This window comes from Lepidochelys kempii, chromosome 1 (assembly GCF_965140285.1).
Source record: "Lepidochelys kempii isolate rLepKem1 chromosome 1, rLepKem1.hap1, whole genome shotgun sequence".
Lineage (NCBI taxonomy): Eukaryota > Metazoa > Chordata > Testudines > Cheloniidae > Lepidochelys > Lepidochelys kempii.
Window position 1 is genome coordinate 302,989,167 of NC_136380.1, and position 15,751 is coordinate 303,004,917.

The window sequence follows — 15,751 nt, forward strand, 5'->3', positions numbered from 1 at the left end:
GTGCCTTGTCTGTTAGAGGATAGTGTAACTATGTGTCTTCTGACTTTTAGTATTTGTCATGCCTCATTTACAGAAACGATTACATGATTTAGGCACTTGTCATGACCTAAATTTCACACTGTTAAAATGCAGACTAACAGCAAAATGGTATTATAGAAATATGGGACTGCTCCATAGATCAGCTGTCTGAGCCTATTTGGTTTTGTATTGGCATCAACCGCACCACTTGTGGCAATTGTTAAATACATCCAACCGTCTGTAATGTTCACTGGAAAAATGGAAATTTGCATTGCAAGTATTTTGCCCATTCTTAACCAATACATCAGAAAAATCTGTTAGAGTCCTTTGTATGGAGTACTTTAAAAAAGTCACACTTTGTTATGAAGATAAATTAAACGGATGTAGTTTGTGTATCTTGAGATGTCTAATTATTTCATTAACTAGAATATTGGTTAGATTAGTTTATCAAGCCTGTTTTAAAAAGTCACTCAGTGCAAAATATTAGTAAAATGATACATGTCAAAAGCATATTAAAAACTCACCATAATAGCAGTGAATATTAAAATTTCATAGTGACTCTGGTCTAATAAGTGAACTCTGTGTGTGTGTGTGTGTGTTTTAAATAGAAACCAGACTTCTTGGCCAAAATGAACGCTAAATATAGATTGAAAGGGATAGTCAGTTTCATAGCTGTGTTTATGGGTCCTGTGGGAGTTTACAGGGTCTAAAAGTGAGGAGGGAAACTACAAAGCAAGTTTTCTTCTCATACTTGATACTTGATGACTTCTTCCATCCTGAATTTTTAGCTGACTATGGTTAAACTGTAAGTAATTTACACTTTATTCTATTGTTTTGCTAATCCATTTAGTCTTGATTTTATTCTTTGTTAAGAATTTTTAGGTACTTATGTTACATTACCAAAAATAACTTACATTTAAAAGTATTAAGTTATGATATTTTAATGCTTATGAGGTGGTGGCCTTTAAGCAATATTAAAATACCAATTACAATGACTAATTTAAAAGCTCTGAGGGTTAATTTAGCCCTGTTGTGAAACTAATTAATAGTTAGGAGGCCAGTGACACTGATATCTGTGTTCGCATCTTGTTTGTTTCAAGGTGCTGACGTGGAAATAAATCATAAAACAGAGCATTCATAGCATGCTGTTTGTATGTACAGAAAGTGAGTGTACAGTGGGGAAATTGGTTCTAAATACTTAACTACAAAAATCTACAACTTGTGAATGTAACACATATCTAAAACTATCAGATCAGTTACTTACATTTATTAGAGCTGAAGTCTTCAGGAGAGTCTTTCTTAAAGTTGTTGCAAGGAAGTCTAACCAAAATGGAAAATGTTCAGGGAAAACAACTGCCCTTCTGAAGCTAAAAATAGCGGGAGGCCCTTGTGTGTGAGAGGTGGTGAATCTGTAGAACGCTGCATAACTGTGTCCCATAAGAAGTACAGCTGGGCATGGATGTGGTCATATGGAGATACCAAAGATAGTAATGATATAGCTACTAGAACTTGTTACCTTATACATTCTAGTGCATAGAAGTCATCTGTCCTGAAATTACTGCTGCATATATAAAAGCTACTGGATTGAGCTGATTGGTTGCAATTCTAGCTTTTTCACCTTATTTTTTTATTTTTTCAGTAACTGCTCAGAATGACAAAAGAAAAAGGAGCTGTACTCATTTTCATGTCATTTCCCCTCAGTTGAATAAAGACTTTACTCTTTCTGTTCATGTATTTACAGAGCCATCAGTCTTATTTTCCCTTATGAGCGCTAGCCCCTTTTCAAAAGCACCTGAGCTGGTTAGGAGCCTAAGTCTCACTGAAAGTCAATGAGTAGTTATTTGGCTGTGTCCCCAACTTTGGGAGCGAACTAGAGCAGCGTGGGTTGGCATGATGCTATGAGTATCTGCTCCTACGCGTGCCTGACAGGAAACAGCCCCAGTTTTCCCCACAGCACTTATTAAAATGTTGGTACAGAGGGAAATTGCTCTTCATGATGTCATACTATGGAAAGGGTGAGTCAGGAAACTTGCCAGTTGGGTTTGGTAACTGAGTCAAGAAGGAGGGAGCTGGAAAAGGTCTCATGTGCCTAGAGCAAATGTACTGTTGAATGTTACCCAGAGTAGTGTGGGTACCAGTCCTGAAAGGTTACCAGCATAAATGGTAATGTTGAGAAGACTTTTACGGGCTTTGGTATGGTAAAGGCCTGACAAAAGATTGTATGCCTGGGTGACTCTGGCCAGCTCTACTCCCTCTATAGACATCTTTCCCCATAACTCTGAATGTATATTTGTTGAAACACACACGTGATTCACATTTTCCAAGTAATGGGGCTTTCTATCCCAGACTCAGCAGAGAAGCCATCTGGGAGCTAAATCCCTTCTAATTCTTTCTTAAAGGTGAGGGGGAATAAGAGTTTTTATCCTCTGCAATGACATCAGAAGGGGTCCGTAGTTAGTCTAGCACAGGGATCGGCAACCTTTGGCATTCAGCATGTCCGGGAAATCCGCTGGCAGGCCGGAACAGTTTGTTTACCTGCAGCATCTGCAGGTTCAGCCGATTGCAGCTCCAGCTGGCCACGATTCACTGTTCCAGGCCAATGGGGGCTGCGGGAAGCGGTGTGGGCCAGGAATGAGCTGGCCACCGCTTCCCACAGCCCCCATTGGCCTCGAACAGCGAACTGCATCCAGTGGGAGCTGAAATCAGCCAAACCTGCAGATGCTGCAGGTAAACAAACTGTCCCGCCCCGCAAGCGGATTTCCCTGAAGGGCCATGTGCCAAAGGTTGCCAATCCCTGGTCTAGCAGCCTCTTTTGCGCCCTGGTAGCTGCAGTTTCAAATTTCTTATTAGCCGAGATAGGCTGGAGCCTCACACCTTTGGGTGTTTGAAAATTGATAAGAAGTAATCCACTCTAAAAACATAGGATGTGATTTCTAAATGTCATTTTGTTAATTTGTGAATGTAAATTTCTAACACTTCCAAGGGACTTGTGCGCATTGAGAGCTAAGCCCTTGGCAAAGAGGAGGTGTTATAGGGTAAGTCTACACTGTAATTAGAAACCCATGGCTGGCCTGTGCCAGCTGACTCAGGCATATGGTGTTCAGATAAAGGGGCTGCCTAACTGCAGCACAAGCTCTCAGACCCTCCCACCTCACTGGGCCCTAGAGCCCAGGCTCCAGCCTGAGCCCAAATGTCTACACTGCAATTAAAGAGCCCCTTAGCCTGAGTCAACTGGCATGGGCCAGCCATGGGTTTTTAAATGCAGTGTAAACATATCCAAAGTTAAGCCATATATCAGAGAATACCTGAACAATTACCTTAAGGCATGGAAATAGTCTGTGTTTTCTTCAAGAATTGTCTTGCCTTCTTTGGAGTGGCACAGGCCTATGCTACCAGCTCAGACCCTTTTCAAAGTAGGTTCTGGTGTCAATCAAATCTAAAATAAAGAAAGAAGAGCAATTATGGCAAGCTATAACTTTTTCCTGACCACCCTGACCCCAATCATTTGTTTAACCAAGAAAAAAACAAGCCACAGTGATGTATCAGTATTTATAAGCAAATGAACGAGCTTGTCATTTTTCAGAGTAGCAGCAGTGTTAGTCTGTATCTGCAAAAAGAAAAGGAGTACTTGTGGCACCTTAGAGACTAACAAATTTATCTGAGCACAAGCTTTCGTGAGCTATAGCTCACTTCATCGGATGCATGCAGTGGAAAATACAGTGAGGAGATTTTATATACACAGAGAACATGAAACAATGGGTGTTATCATACACACTGTAATGAGAGTGATCAGGTAAGGTGAGCTATTACCAGCAGGAGAGAAAAAAAAACCTTTTGGAGTGATAATCAAGGTGAGCCATTTCCAGCAGTTGACAAGAACATCTGAGGAACAGTAGGGGAAAAAAATAAACATGGGGAACCTTTCTCCTTCACTCTCCTACCGGCTTTTTACTTATCATCTCACATCTCTGGTACTTACATTGTGAGATAATCAGGGGAGAGACTAGGGATTTTTGCCATTGACTTCAATGGGGCAAGGATTTTACCCTGTTTTATTGGTCTGTAAAGTACCTTCCAAGCTTTGGATGTTATACAAATAAGTATTAGTTTACACCTAAATCAATGCAGGAGCTAGAAAGGTGGAACAATATACTACAAAATTCTGATGTGGCAATGAACTTTAACACTTGGAGATCTCGAACAATAAACTAGAAATGTTAACTAGTGAGTTACTCACAGCTCATATTGGTCCTATCCTGAAAGGTTCTGAATATCTCCTACAAAGAGCTAATCATCCTCAACTCCCACTGACTTCAGTGAGAGTTAAGGGAGCTCAGCACCTCACAGGATCAGGCCCCTTAATAGTAGTCATTATTTCCAATATTCATGTTTTCTTTTAGGTACAATGGAGAGTTCTTCTCTGGAAATTGACTTACTTGATACCAATGAAGAAGGAAAACTTTATGTGGTTGATTCCTTAAACAACCTAAACAAACTGCATCTGTGTTCTGATGGATCGCAACACCTGCTGAGTATGTATGCCAGATAATGCTTGGCAACTATTCTCAGTATACACTAGGTAAAAAAAAAAAAGAAACGAATGTACAGATGTATTTGACAATTTAAACTAACGCTTATCATTCTGGGATTTATTTACCATATAAACACATGCACTTCATGTTTTAACAAAATGGGCCAGAGTCCCAGCTGGTGTAAATCCAAATGGTGTATTTCCACTGATGTCAACAGCACTATGTCAATTTACAACAGCTAAGGATCTGACTTAATAAGTGCACTTCAACTCAGGCATTTAAAGGAAATTGAATTCTGATTAGAGATAGCTATGACAAAAATGACCAGCACAACTGGAATCATGTGCACAGAACACATAGGACCAGTGGTCTAACTACTCTGGTAACCTGTCTGTGACAGTTGCCAGTGCCAGATTCTTGTTGGCAGCGTCCACAGCAGGGCTAAGGATTCTCTGTTAAAACTGAGGTACCCTTCCACTTCTAGTTAGGCCCTTCACATCATGTCTGAGGCACATGGGTGGGACATTGTAGGAAGCCTGTGCCATCATTCCCAATATGTATCTATTCTGGGAATAAAAATGATGACCTCTCTCTTCTGCCTGGCAATTTTCACAATTACTAAAATACACATAAAAGCTTAAAGAAATAATAAGCAGCAACTAAAATTATTGTGATCCTGTTTTTGCTTTTAAGGAATGACTATCACCTGATGATCCCAGCCACTTTCCTGAAGTATTCGATGAACCTTCTTTAGATCTTAATTCAGGGAACTTATTTCAAACAGATTCAGAATTGTACTATCCTCCTGATTTTACTGCTTTTGTGCACTTTTATCTTTGACTCACACATGGCAACAAGAATATTTTTAGACAGCAATAGTCGAGATGTGTTTGACTCTTTTGTGATCTGAAAGCACTTTACAAGCGGCAGTTTCTTGGCAGCATTCCACATTATGTTATTTAAGTAGGTACAGTATTCTGTAGTGTTCTCCTTAGTTTAGCAGCACAATTTGTACTTTTGAAATTTGGCTGAAGAGTAGCTGTACATTAAGAGTCACAATTAACTAGGCTTCAAATAGGACAAAAATGCAGATAGCCACTCAGCCACTACCTTGACTGATTTTATATCTTATAGATAATGCTGGGAGAAATATCATAGGTGACACTTGAGCTTTGAGGCAAGAGGAGTTAGAAAGACATCAACATCTTAGCCAAGGGGCTGAACATTTTTCTGCTGTTAATTACTACGGTTGTACAGGGGCCAGACACCAGGATCCCCTATTGAAAATGATAGAAAGCTGCCATAGTATTGTCTAATGTAGGCTATCCTCATTTTAACAAGAACAAGAAATGGCACAGAATAAATCAGTTCTAGTGTCAGATTATTTCTCTTTACCTACCAAAATTCTCCCTGTAATTTTTAATGGATGTTATTCTTCATTTCTGGACTAAATTATTATACAGTACTTTTGGTGCTGTTAAACAGTTACCTACAGGTGGCTGCATTTCAGCAGAAAATGAAAGCAGTGCTATGTATAGTTTGTACACCAATTTGGCTCTTTCTCTATGATATTTTTTTAGATGTTTCTTTAATGCTTGGAGTTTTATGTAAGTATCTGATTGCCCTCACACCAGTAGAATATCTTCCGAGAGACTGCACTATTTGTATATGCCATTTGTGTAGGTCATCTAGACCAGTCTCCTGTGCTGAGGCAGAACTCAGTATTACCCAGATCATCCCTGGCAGGTGTTTGTCTAACCTGTTCGTAAAAATTTCCAGTGATGAAGATTCCACAGCCTCCTTAGGTAATTTGTTCTACTACCCTTACAATCAGGAATTTTTTCCTAATGTCAACCTAAATTTCCCTTGCTGCAGTTGAAGCCCATTGCTTCTTGCTCTGTCCTCAGTGGTTAAGGAGAACAATTTATCACTCTCCCTTTTATAACAACCTTTTTCATACTTGATGAGTGTTGTCATGCTCTCAGTCTTCTCTTCTCCAGTTTTTTCAATCTTTCCTCCAAGGTCATGTTTTCTAGACCTTTAATCCTTTTTATTGCTCTCCTTTGGACTTTCCGCAATTTGGCCACATCTTGTGCGCCCACCTTATCGTAGCTTCATCTAGGCTTAATTTGTCTATGAGAAGGTCCTGTGAGACCGTATCAAAAGCCTGACTCAAGTCAAACTATATCTACTGCTTCCACCCCTTTGGACTGTGTGAGCATTTTTCACCCTCTGGTAATCATGAAAAATAAATGGGACAGTGCTACCATTTTCTACAGAAAATGCCAGATCTGGATTTAAACAAAAGGATGTTTCAACAGTGCTTGTACTGCAGTATGCATGGCATTCCTTTAGTTTAGTAGCTTAATGTGACCTGACATAACCAAACCTAAGGCAACACATTAGCCATAATTTTAAAGTAGTTTTAAAAAGAAAGGGCTTCTAATTTTGGTAGGCGCTCCACACCAATTACTTTTTGCTTCACAACATAAAATGTTCTCATTGTTTGCAGCTTGGCAGGAATCCTTGTTCACTGGTTACTTGCAATAGCGTAAGCTGGCACGTTTGGCCAGTTGGCTAGTAAGAAGCGTTCATTAGGCAGAGCAGACAAGTGGCATTTGTGAGAATTCTATTGATAGCTGCCAATGCTTGAGAGACTGAAAGCAGCTCCCCCAGCCTTATTATTCTGGCTAGGAAGCAATATCTGTGGTGGTGGCATTTAGTACAAATTGTATTTGTTATGAAGGCTGAGGCCATGATAATAATAATAATAATAAAAAACAAATATTAAAAGGCTGCAGGCTTTACTTTATCCACAGGCAGGAACACATTAAATGCAATAAAGGACAGCAAAAATACTCCCAGGGATCTCTGACTAGTTCAGTGAACTCCCAAACCATGGGTTTACTCATCATCAATGTGCTGTTATGGCATACACAATCCTTTTTCTTCTTTATCACCATCAGCTTAATTGCAGTGCCCTTCAAGAGTCTTACCAGATTCAGCACAACACTGATGGAAATTTGGAAATACATTTTTCATAGGAGATTATCATATGCAGCTGTGATTTCTGTCAAAGCTTCAGTGTAAACCCACCTTTAATCTCCCCTTGGTGGTCTGCTCAAGGACTGCCTGCTCTAGTCTCAAGCCTCTAGCCTTCAGCTGTCTATGAGCAGAGATGCACATCTGTCCTCTTTCCAGACAGGGATTTTAGACTGTGAGTCATAGATTCCAAGGCCAGAAAGAACCATTGTGATCAACTAGTCCAGTGGTGGGAAACCTGTGGCCCGCAGGGTGCATGTGGCCCATCAGGGTAACCTGCTGGCGGGCCACAAGACAGTTTGTTTACATTGACCATCCACAGGCATGGCCACCTGCAGCTCTCAGTGGCCATGGTTCACCGTTCCCGGCCAATGGGAGCTGCGGGAAGCTGCATGGGCCACTGGGAGCTGCAGGCGGCTGTGCCTGTGGACAGTCAATGTAAACAAACTGTCTCGCAGCCCACCAGTGGATTACCCTGATGGGCCATGGGCCGTGCCTACCACAGATCTAGTCTGACCTCCTGTATAACACAGGCCACAGAACTTCCCCAAAAGGTTTCCTAGGGCAAATGCTGCCCAAATGGGAAACTAAGGTTCACACAAAACTCTCAGGAGGATTCAGACCCTGGTTCCCACTATCCTTCCTATCCCTAGGCCCATATTCACCCCACACTTAACTGTTATGTTTTTCGTGAGGGACCTGTCCTTTCACCCACCAAAGTTTCTAAAGAGCAGCAAGCTGGCTTGCCCCACAAATTTCAGGGAAGGCGTGGCTAACAGGTTGTCCTCTAGTCCCTCTTCTTGCATCTGCAGGAGGAGTGGCAAGTGGGCTTACTTCTCACCCCAATGCCAAATGTGCTCAGTTTATATATACTAGATCTGGCTGGAGAAGGACAATTCCATTTCATGACAACTTTTGAGGTCTCAACAATTGTTTTCATTCTGCATAGGAACAAACCAAAACATTCCGAATGTTTTCACAAAATGGAATTGTGTTGGAAAAAAAGGCCATTTGCAGATCCCCAAAATGTCAGTTTTCTATTTGCATCTCCTGTTCTCTCCATTTTCCTGGAAGTGCCAAAAGAGTCCATCCTGGACCTAGTAAACCCGGCAGGCAAAAACTTCACCAAACTCCATACATCTCTGGAAAAAGGTTTCCATTTCAGTGAAACAGTATATTTAAAGAAAATGTCCCAACAAGCTCTAATATAGTCTAACTTCCCCTGCCCATTCAGCCTGAACCTGGGAGAGTAAAACTGGATTCTTCCCTTCTCATTCTCATGTTACATTGCAAGAAATAAGGGTTCTGCAGGCCAAATTAGGCTTTCAGCCTGTGCAGGCCCATTGCTGTCAGCAGAGTTGCACAGGTGTAAGCCAACCAGTCAGTTGATGATTCACAATTTGGAAAGGAATGTTGCTCACTCTTTCTTAGCTGTATGGCTCCTGTGGTTATCAGGAGTGAAAGTGTCAAAAAATATTTTGCTGCTTAAGATGAGCCAGTATAACTCTGAATACATAAAGGGAGCAGATCTGTTAAGTAAGCACTGCCATTTTTACACATCTCCTTTCTGGAATAGGACTGCAATTTACCAGGAAACGGCTAAAGTTATTAATAACGTGGTGCCTGTATCCTACTCAGAAACAGAGATGGATCCAAGTCAGAAAGGGTGGACTTGGCTCTGAGCATTCTCAAAGTTTGGGTGTATAGTAACTCCTCACTTAACGTTGTAGTTATGTTCCTGAAAACTGCGACTTTAAGCGAAACGATGTTAAGCGAATCCAATTTCCCCATTAGAATTAATGTAAATGGCTGGGTTAGGGTCCAGGGAAATTTTTTTTTTTGCCAGACAAAACACACACTCTCTCTCTCTCTCTCTACACACACACACACAGAGTATAAGTTTTAAACAAACAATTTAATACTGTACACAGCAATGATGATTGTGAAGCTTGGTTGAGGTGGTGAAGTCAGACAGTGGGATATTTCCCAGGGAATGCCTTAGTGCTAAATGATGAACTAGCAATTAGCTGAGCCCTCAAGGGTTAACTTGTTGTTAATGTAGCCTCACACTCTACCAGGCAGCACAAATAGAGGGAGGGGAGACAGCATGGCAGAGAGAGACACACATCTTGTGTGTGTGAGAGAGAAAGATGCACATTTCCCCTTTAAGTACGCTGACCCACTCTTAAGTACACTGACTAGTTAAGTTAATCAGCAAGCTGAGACCACAGCTGCTGCCAGGAAGCTCGCTCCATCCTGAGCCCCGTCATGTGTCCCCCTGCTCTATGGAGATGGGGTATGCTGGGTCCAGGAGCAAGGGGGAGGAGGACACCCTGACATTAGCCCCCGTCTTCTCCACCCACCCCCTCAGCAAGCAGGAGGCTCAGGGAGCAGCTCCAAGGCAGAGGGCAGGAGCAGGACATGGCAGAGGGGGGAGGTACAGCTGAACTGCTGGCAATTGATAGCCAGCTGGGCGGCTGCTGCACAAGGAACTTAGGGGAGCATGGAGCTGATAGGGGGGTTGCCGGTCCACCCTGGTTCCAAGCCTCAATTGGCTAGCTGCAATGGGCTGTTCTTCCTGCAAGCAGTGGACAAAGCAGGTGGCTGCCAAACGAAGTTATAAGGGAGCATTGCGCAACTTTAGATGAGCATGTTCCCTAATTGATCAGCAACGTAACAACGAAACAACATTAACTGGGACGACTTTAAGTGAGGAGCTACTGTATTCTGGCTTCTCTCTGCTGAGAACCAGAGGCATTTTGTTATTTGTTTTCCTAATAACCTCCAATCAATTTCATATCAGAATATTATTTTCATTCCATAGCAGCCCAGGAGGAAGAGAACACTGGCAGTTTGATGACATGGAGCAGCATAAGTTGCCAACATTTGTTCTTCGTCACACTGATCATTATTTTGATTGTCAGTTTGGCACTTGTTTCATTTGTAATATTCTTAACAAGTAAGTAAAGCATGCTACGATTCTTGTAAATAACGTGGCCTGTAAACTGAAGGAAGTGTTGGAATATATTGAGCTACATTGTAACAAGCTATTGTAACACTTGGATTGGTAACTGGCATTAGGCATTGAATCTGTGGAACCTCTGGATCTAAAAGCATGAGCTTCTAGTCCAGTAGTTCTCAACCTATTTACAATTGTGGGACGTATATGCAGCCCATAATGTTTTATGTGTGCTGCATCCAATACTACCTGTATGGCTCTGAGGATGTCACATGGGCCACAGCTTTGTGCTGATTGGCGGCAAGTGGCCTGTGGGCCTCCGATTGAGAACCATTGTTCTAGTCCCTAAGCTAAGGGGACTAGAAGCCACTTCTGAGGCTTCAGACTTACAAACCTCTCCAATCTAACTACTCGAGCGGGCTAGAAAGCCACACTGTGTAAGCAGGAGCTACACTATTGTATTGGATCCTTTAAATATGTTGCATTTTTGAATGGCTGTGCAATGCAGCCCTGCACTGGGAAGGCTAGTGATGTTTCTTATAAACTAAAACCTGGATAAGTGGTGTCCCAAGATGGGAGAGTTAGATACCTCCTGAGATGGGAAATGACAGATGTTCACTGGAATGTGTCTTAGGTTTGACAGGGAGGCCAGAGAATTATTCAGACTTGCTTACTTGGCCCCAGAACAAGGATGTGCCTGGCTCTCTTCCTAGCACTGCAACAATGTCAACCTTGAACCCATTCCCTCAGTACAAGGTATAGAAATGAATTAAGCTAAAAATGTCTTGTGGAGGGGCTGCTGCTGTGTGCCAATTTATCTGAATTAAGCAAGGCTGGAAGGGCAACTTTTAAAAAGCTAGTTTATCTTTCCATGCTACTTCATCAGCCAAGCTCAGCAACAGGTTATCAGTGTGACCCATACCTTAAAGGAGGATTTTAAACAACCTGCATTTAACCTTGATGTGATAAGAACAGTAGTTGAAATATAGCTCAGCAGTGCTAGGCTGTGGTTCCTGGAAATGTTGACTGTAAAGCAGAGTGCATCCTTTTCTAGTAGGTTGTATTGTTGGGGAATGTTTTGAAAACATCCTTTTTCTTTTCTTCTCCAGAAGAATTTTCTTCCTGGTGTAATTCCATTAAGGCTGATGGAGTAACATGGGAGGGGGTGAATTTAGCTCAGTTGACATTCAGTCTGTGTTATTCAGAGAGGGCTTCAGGTTCCTGTGCTAACAGCTGAGTGGAAATAATCTGGAACAAAGAATTCCCCAAACAAAAGGAGCCTGAAAAATCAGATGCGATATCAGAATTGGCTAATAGCATCACCTCTGTGGGGATAATTATCCATTTGTAGGGCCTTTAATGCTGCCAAGCCAACAGCCACTGGCTACCCCTGAATCACAGGGACCCAACAGTTTGGTTTTCACTGCTCAGGCTAAGGTGTTAGATCGGATGAGGTGCATACTGCTAACTGAGGATGCTGTGGTGATAAGAACTTGAGGCCCTTTGGCAGCAGGATGTTCCCCCCATGTCATGGCTCTAGCTGGGGCACATCACAGGTTCCTCACGCTCTTCTTTTAGCAGGAAACTTTCATCCACTGTTCCCTACACTGCCTCCACTAACTGCAGTTCTGGACTCATGACAGAGCCTGCTGGCAAAGCAGAAGACTGTCAGGGAAGTAAAGGCTGCACAGGGAATCTTGAATGTTGTACCTGGGAAGTCCAATTAAATTGCTTTATGATGGCCCCAAATTTGCTTAAACAGGATGTGTCCCTGTTGCAAGTATTGGCTTTATATTATGCATAACTCAAAGCGTAATGTTGCTGGGTAATGACTAGGTGGCAGAGCGGGTAAGGGACCCACTATTACAGTTAATTACAGAAGTTCGTCATGGACCCAAAGGGGTAGAGGCCTGTGTTTTGGGAGCTGAAGTTCCAAGGTTTTTCTCCCAGCCATGAGGTTTATCTAGTGTTATGTCTGTAATCCGCAGACAGAGTCATCAAGGATTGGCACCCTGCTGTTGGATTTAAGCTCCTATCAAACTCAGAACCTCGGGGAAAGTTTTGTCTAAGTAGAGAAGGCCCAAGTACATAATGTACTGGACTGATATATATAGAAAAATAAATGAGTGATATCATCCTCTTGTGTTCCACAGAGAGGATGAGAGGCTACTAATACTAACAGCTGTAGGAGTTCTTTTAACTCAGAGGCCTATGTTCTGGGAAATGAAGGGTTCTGGTTCTAGTCCTAAGTCTCTGTGATTTATTTAGGGACTATGCCCGAAGGGACGTATGAATGTTTTCTGTCCAGACATAGGGATAAATCTTACAACCCTTAAATAAGTAAATCTTCTATGGATGGTAATGAGAGGGTTGCCCACCTGAAGACTGTATATGCTGACTCTTAAGCAGTATATTTTATTGCATTATACTACACCAGAATAAAAACAAAAATCGGTTGTAAAAGAATTCAGTCAGCCCATAACTTCTCCAGAAACCTAGTTGGAAAAGGTTGTGTGTGAACTTGCTATCATGTTGTTATGTCTCTGAATAAATTCCCATTCAATTTCCCACAGGGATGCACCAAATGACAATGATCCACTTGGTTTAAATGTTACCAGTTTAACATAATGTCCTTTCCTTTTAAAGTTCACACTGGCAACAAGATGGATGAAATATCAAACAGACTAGCATTTGAAAGGAAGAACGCAGAAGATCTTAAGAATATAAACAATATGATATTAAAGCATCTAAACCAATCAGGAATTATGGAGAAGGAAGAAAATCTCTTCACAGATCAAAAACCGCCCACTCCTTATCTTCGTAACTCTTTATTTCCCCGTTCAAAGCTGGAAGCAACAGTGCAGTAGATCCCCTGTGCAATGAAAACTATTCTCTCAGTTTATTCATTTGCTTTCAGCTCTGCTCCTATGTAACCAGGTGGGTTATTTAATTATTCAGATTTAGCAGGTGCCATAACAACACTTGAAAAGCAACCTGAAGAGAATGGAGCCACTAACACTGCACAGATTTACATCCACCTAGCTTGAATATATGGATGTTACAACATGTTTAGCTCTGGCATTTGACTCTGAAATGCTTCACTACGGCCCCGTTCCTGCAAATAACTCTATGTGAGAAAAGTATCTTGCAGGATCTGGGCCCAAATTTCTAAAAGCTTCTAAATTTAACACAGAAAATAGTACCTGATCCTGGTTTATATGAGTAAAGTTTTGCAGGATTGGGCTAGGAGGCTTGGCTCCTGGAATTTACAATGAATGGGGTGAACTGGCAATGGGTCTGCACGTGGTCGCAGGGTCAGGGCCTCTAGGTTTTACTACCCACAAAAGCAAATGGCGGTTTTTCTATTAGAGAACAATTCAGTTTTCAGTGAGAAGTGGTTCAACTCAGATCCTGTTCAGTGGGTCTTTTTATCCGGAGTAAGTTCTACATTTGCTTGTATATTGTTTGTATTAAGAGGATGACAACTTCTAAAATATACCTGATTCTGCCACACGGCCTGATGTTTTACTATGGCTTCACTAAAAATATCAACATGCTGCTTAGTTTAAAATATCAAAACCTTTAAAAAAATAGATTCTGTAACATGACAAATCCAGACCAGGCTGGTAATGACTGAAAGTGGCTGTCAATTGTCAATTGTTTGTGGATTCAAGTGTGAAATGATGTATCCCAAAATTTGGACCAAAGGCATATCCCCAATAATTGCCTGCCTGTAACTGTAAACCAGTTGTTAATTTGGCCCACTTCAATGGGTAACAGGAGGTGGCCTGCCCTAGAGGAATTGCTGAGGTTTTACCAGGGAGTTTGACTCTCAGAGGACTCCCCAGAACAGACTAGTTCTGTTAACCTGTGAGAGGATACAGATACAGCCTTCTGCTCAAAGGATTGGCACTCAAGCAGTAATTCTTTAAAAACAAAATAGGTTTATTATTTAAAGGAATTAAAAGGAATTTAAAGGTTTATTATTTATTATTTAAAGGAAATAATCAGTTACAATACACATAATCAAGAAAGAATACACTGCGATACATGACACATTTCTAAATGCAATGCAATTGTGTTATGCGATCATATACTAAGGTAACGCAGTAGACTACACAAACCATATAGCACATACAATGTTGCATGATATGGTACACATTGAGCCCTGATATGTATGTATCAAGCCTTAATACAATGCTGTGATATAACATTAAACCTATTACAATGTAACACACAGATCCTTTATGCATAGGTATAAAGCAACATTACACCTTAAAGAACATTACTAAATAATAACATTCTATGAGTTGTGATCATGCAATCGTAGAATGGGTGGAGTAAAATCCATTCAGACGCAGGCATCCAGCTTTATTTACAACATACCCATGCATTCTTTATAATTAAGAAGGAATTACACTTACTCTCCTTCTAGAATCCCTGCGTACCATCTATGGTCCTTCTGCTCTGTGTCTCTCTCGCTGGTGCTCGCTGCTGTTCTTCTGTGCTTCTTCTGTCCTACTCCCACACCCACACCCAAGCCAGCCAGCTCTCGGCCTTATATACGATTTTTGGCCTTCTCTGATTGGCTGCTTTCTCAATTCCAGATATTAGCATAGATCCTCCCAGTGGGGCCATCCCTGCTTATCCAATAAGCTTTACCTGTCATGAACCAGCTGAACCTAGTTAAGATCCTGCTCCTGACCCCTCCCTTCAAGTATTTTGGAGTGAACTCAGCCTCACCCTGCTGAACTTTATTTCACCCAAGGCTCCTGTCTGCTATTGGTCAATTCGGTCTGAGTCCTCCATTTTGATTTTTCTAACATAAAATTGCTATCGCCATTTTAGATTTCTAGCGATACCTACTCTAAACTATTACTATTTATTACTTATCAAAAGCCTTGAATCCTTCACTAACTACATTTCTATGCATGTTTAAGCATTATGATCCTGTCACCACTTTTGTTATGATAATTGGGGGAGGTGAATTTTACGATGTTTTCTGCCCCTTTTTGCATGCTTTCAGCTACATGGTTGGGTGCTATTCTTGGTGCTGCTGATTTTCTTACATGGTATAGAGCAGTTAAAAGCCTCTTGTATCAATGAGCTGGTGGGACTTAGTCTGGTTCCTAGCAGACTAATGTCCACTGCACAAAGGGCATTAATTGGCCATTCTTAGTGGTATTTGTTACCAATTGCA

The 15,751-nt window shown here is 41.4% G+C and overlaps 1 protein-coding gene and 1 long non-coding RNA gene across 2 annotated transcripts in view; one reads left to right on the forward strand and one right to left on the reverse strand.

Annotated features, from left to right (window-relative positions):
- Nucleotides 1–15,071, reverse strand: part of LOC140905228 (uncharacterized) — a 32,443-nt gene extending 17,372 nt beyond the window's left edge. Inside the window, exons 1-2 of the long non-coding RNA XR_012156799.2 lie at nt 14,976–15,071; nt 3,336–3,454 (exon numbers count right to left, since the gene is read on the reverse strand). This is a non-coding gene — a long non-coding RNA (uncharacterized LOC140905228). The remainder of the gene's footprint in view (nt 1–3,335; nt 3,455–14,975) is intronic.
- On the forward strand, nt 4,424–13,418 carry LSMEM1 (leucine rich single-pass membrane protein 1). Its single transcript, XM_073341772.1, has 3 exons — nt 4,424–4,550; nt 10,417–10,551; nt 13,198–13,418. The coding sequence occupies exons 1-3, from the start codon at nt 4,424–4,426 to the stop codon at nt 13,416–13,418; spliced, it is 483 nt and encodes a 160-aa protein (XP_073197873.1).
- Nucleotides 15,072–15,751: the final 680 nt, after the last annotated feature.

Excerpts from the sequence above, each read along its gene's own strand:
- LSMEM1 (XM_073341772.1), top strand. The coding sequence starts at position 4,424 with ATGGAGAGTTCTTCTCTGGAAATTGACTTACTTGATACCAATGAAGAA. Across the intron at positions 4,551-10,416 it reads TGGATCGCAACACCTGCTGA|CAGCCCAGGAGGAAGAGAAC; the intron begins GTATGTATGCCA and ends TTCATTCCATAG. Across the intron at positions 10,552-13,197 it reads ATTTGTAATATTCTTAACAA|TTCACACTGGCAACAAGATG; the intron begins GTAAGTAAAGCA and ends TTCCTTTTAAAG.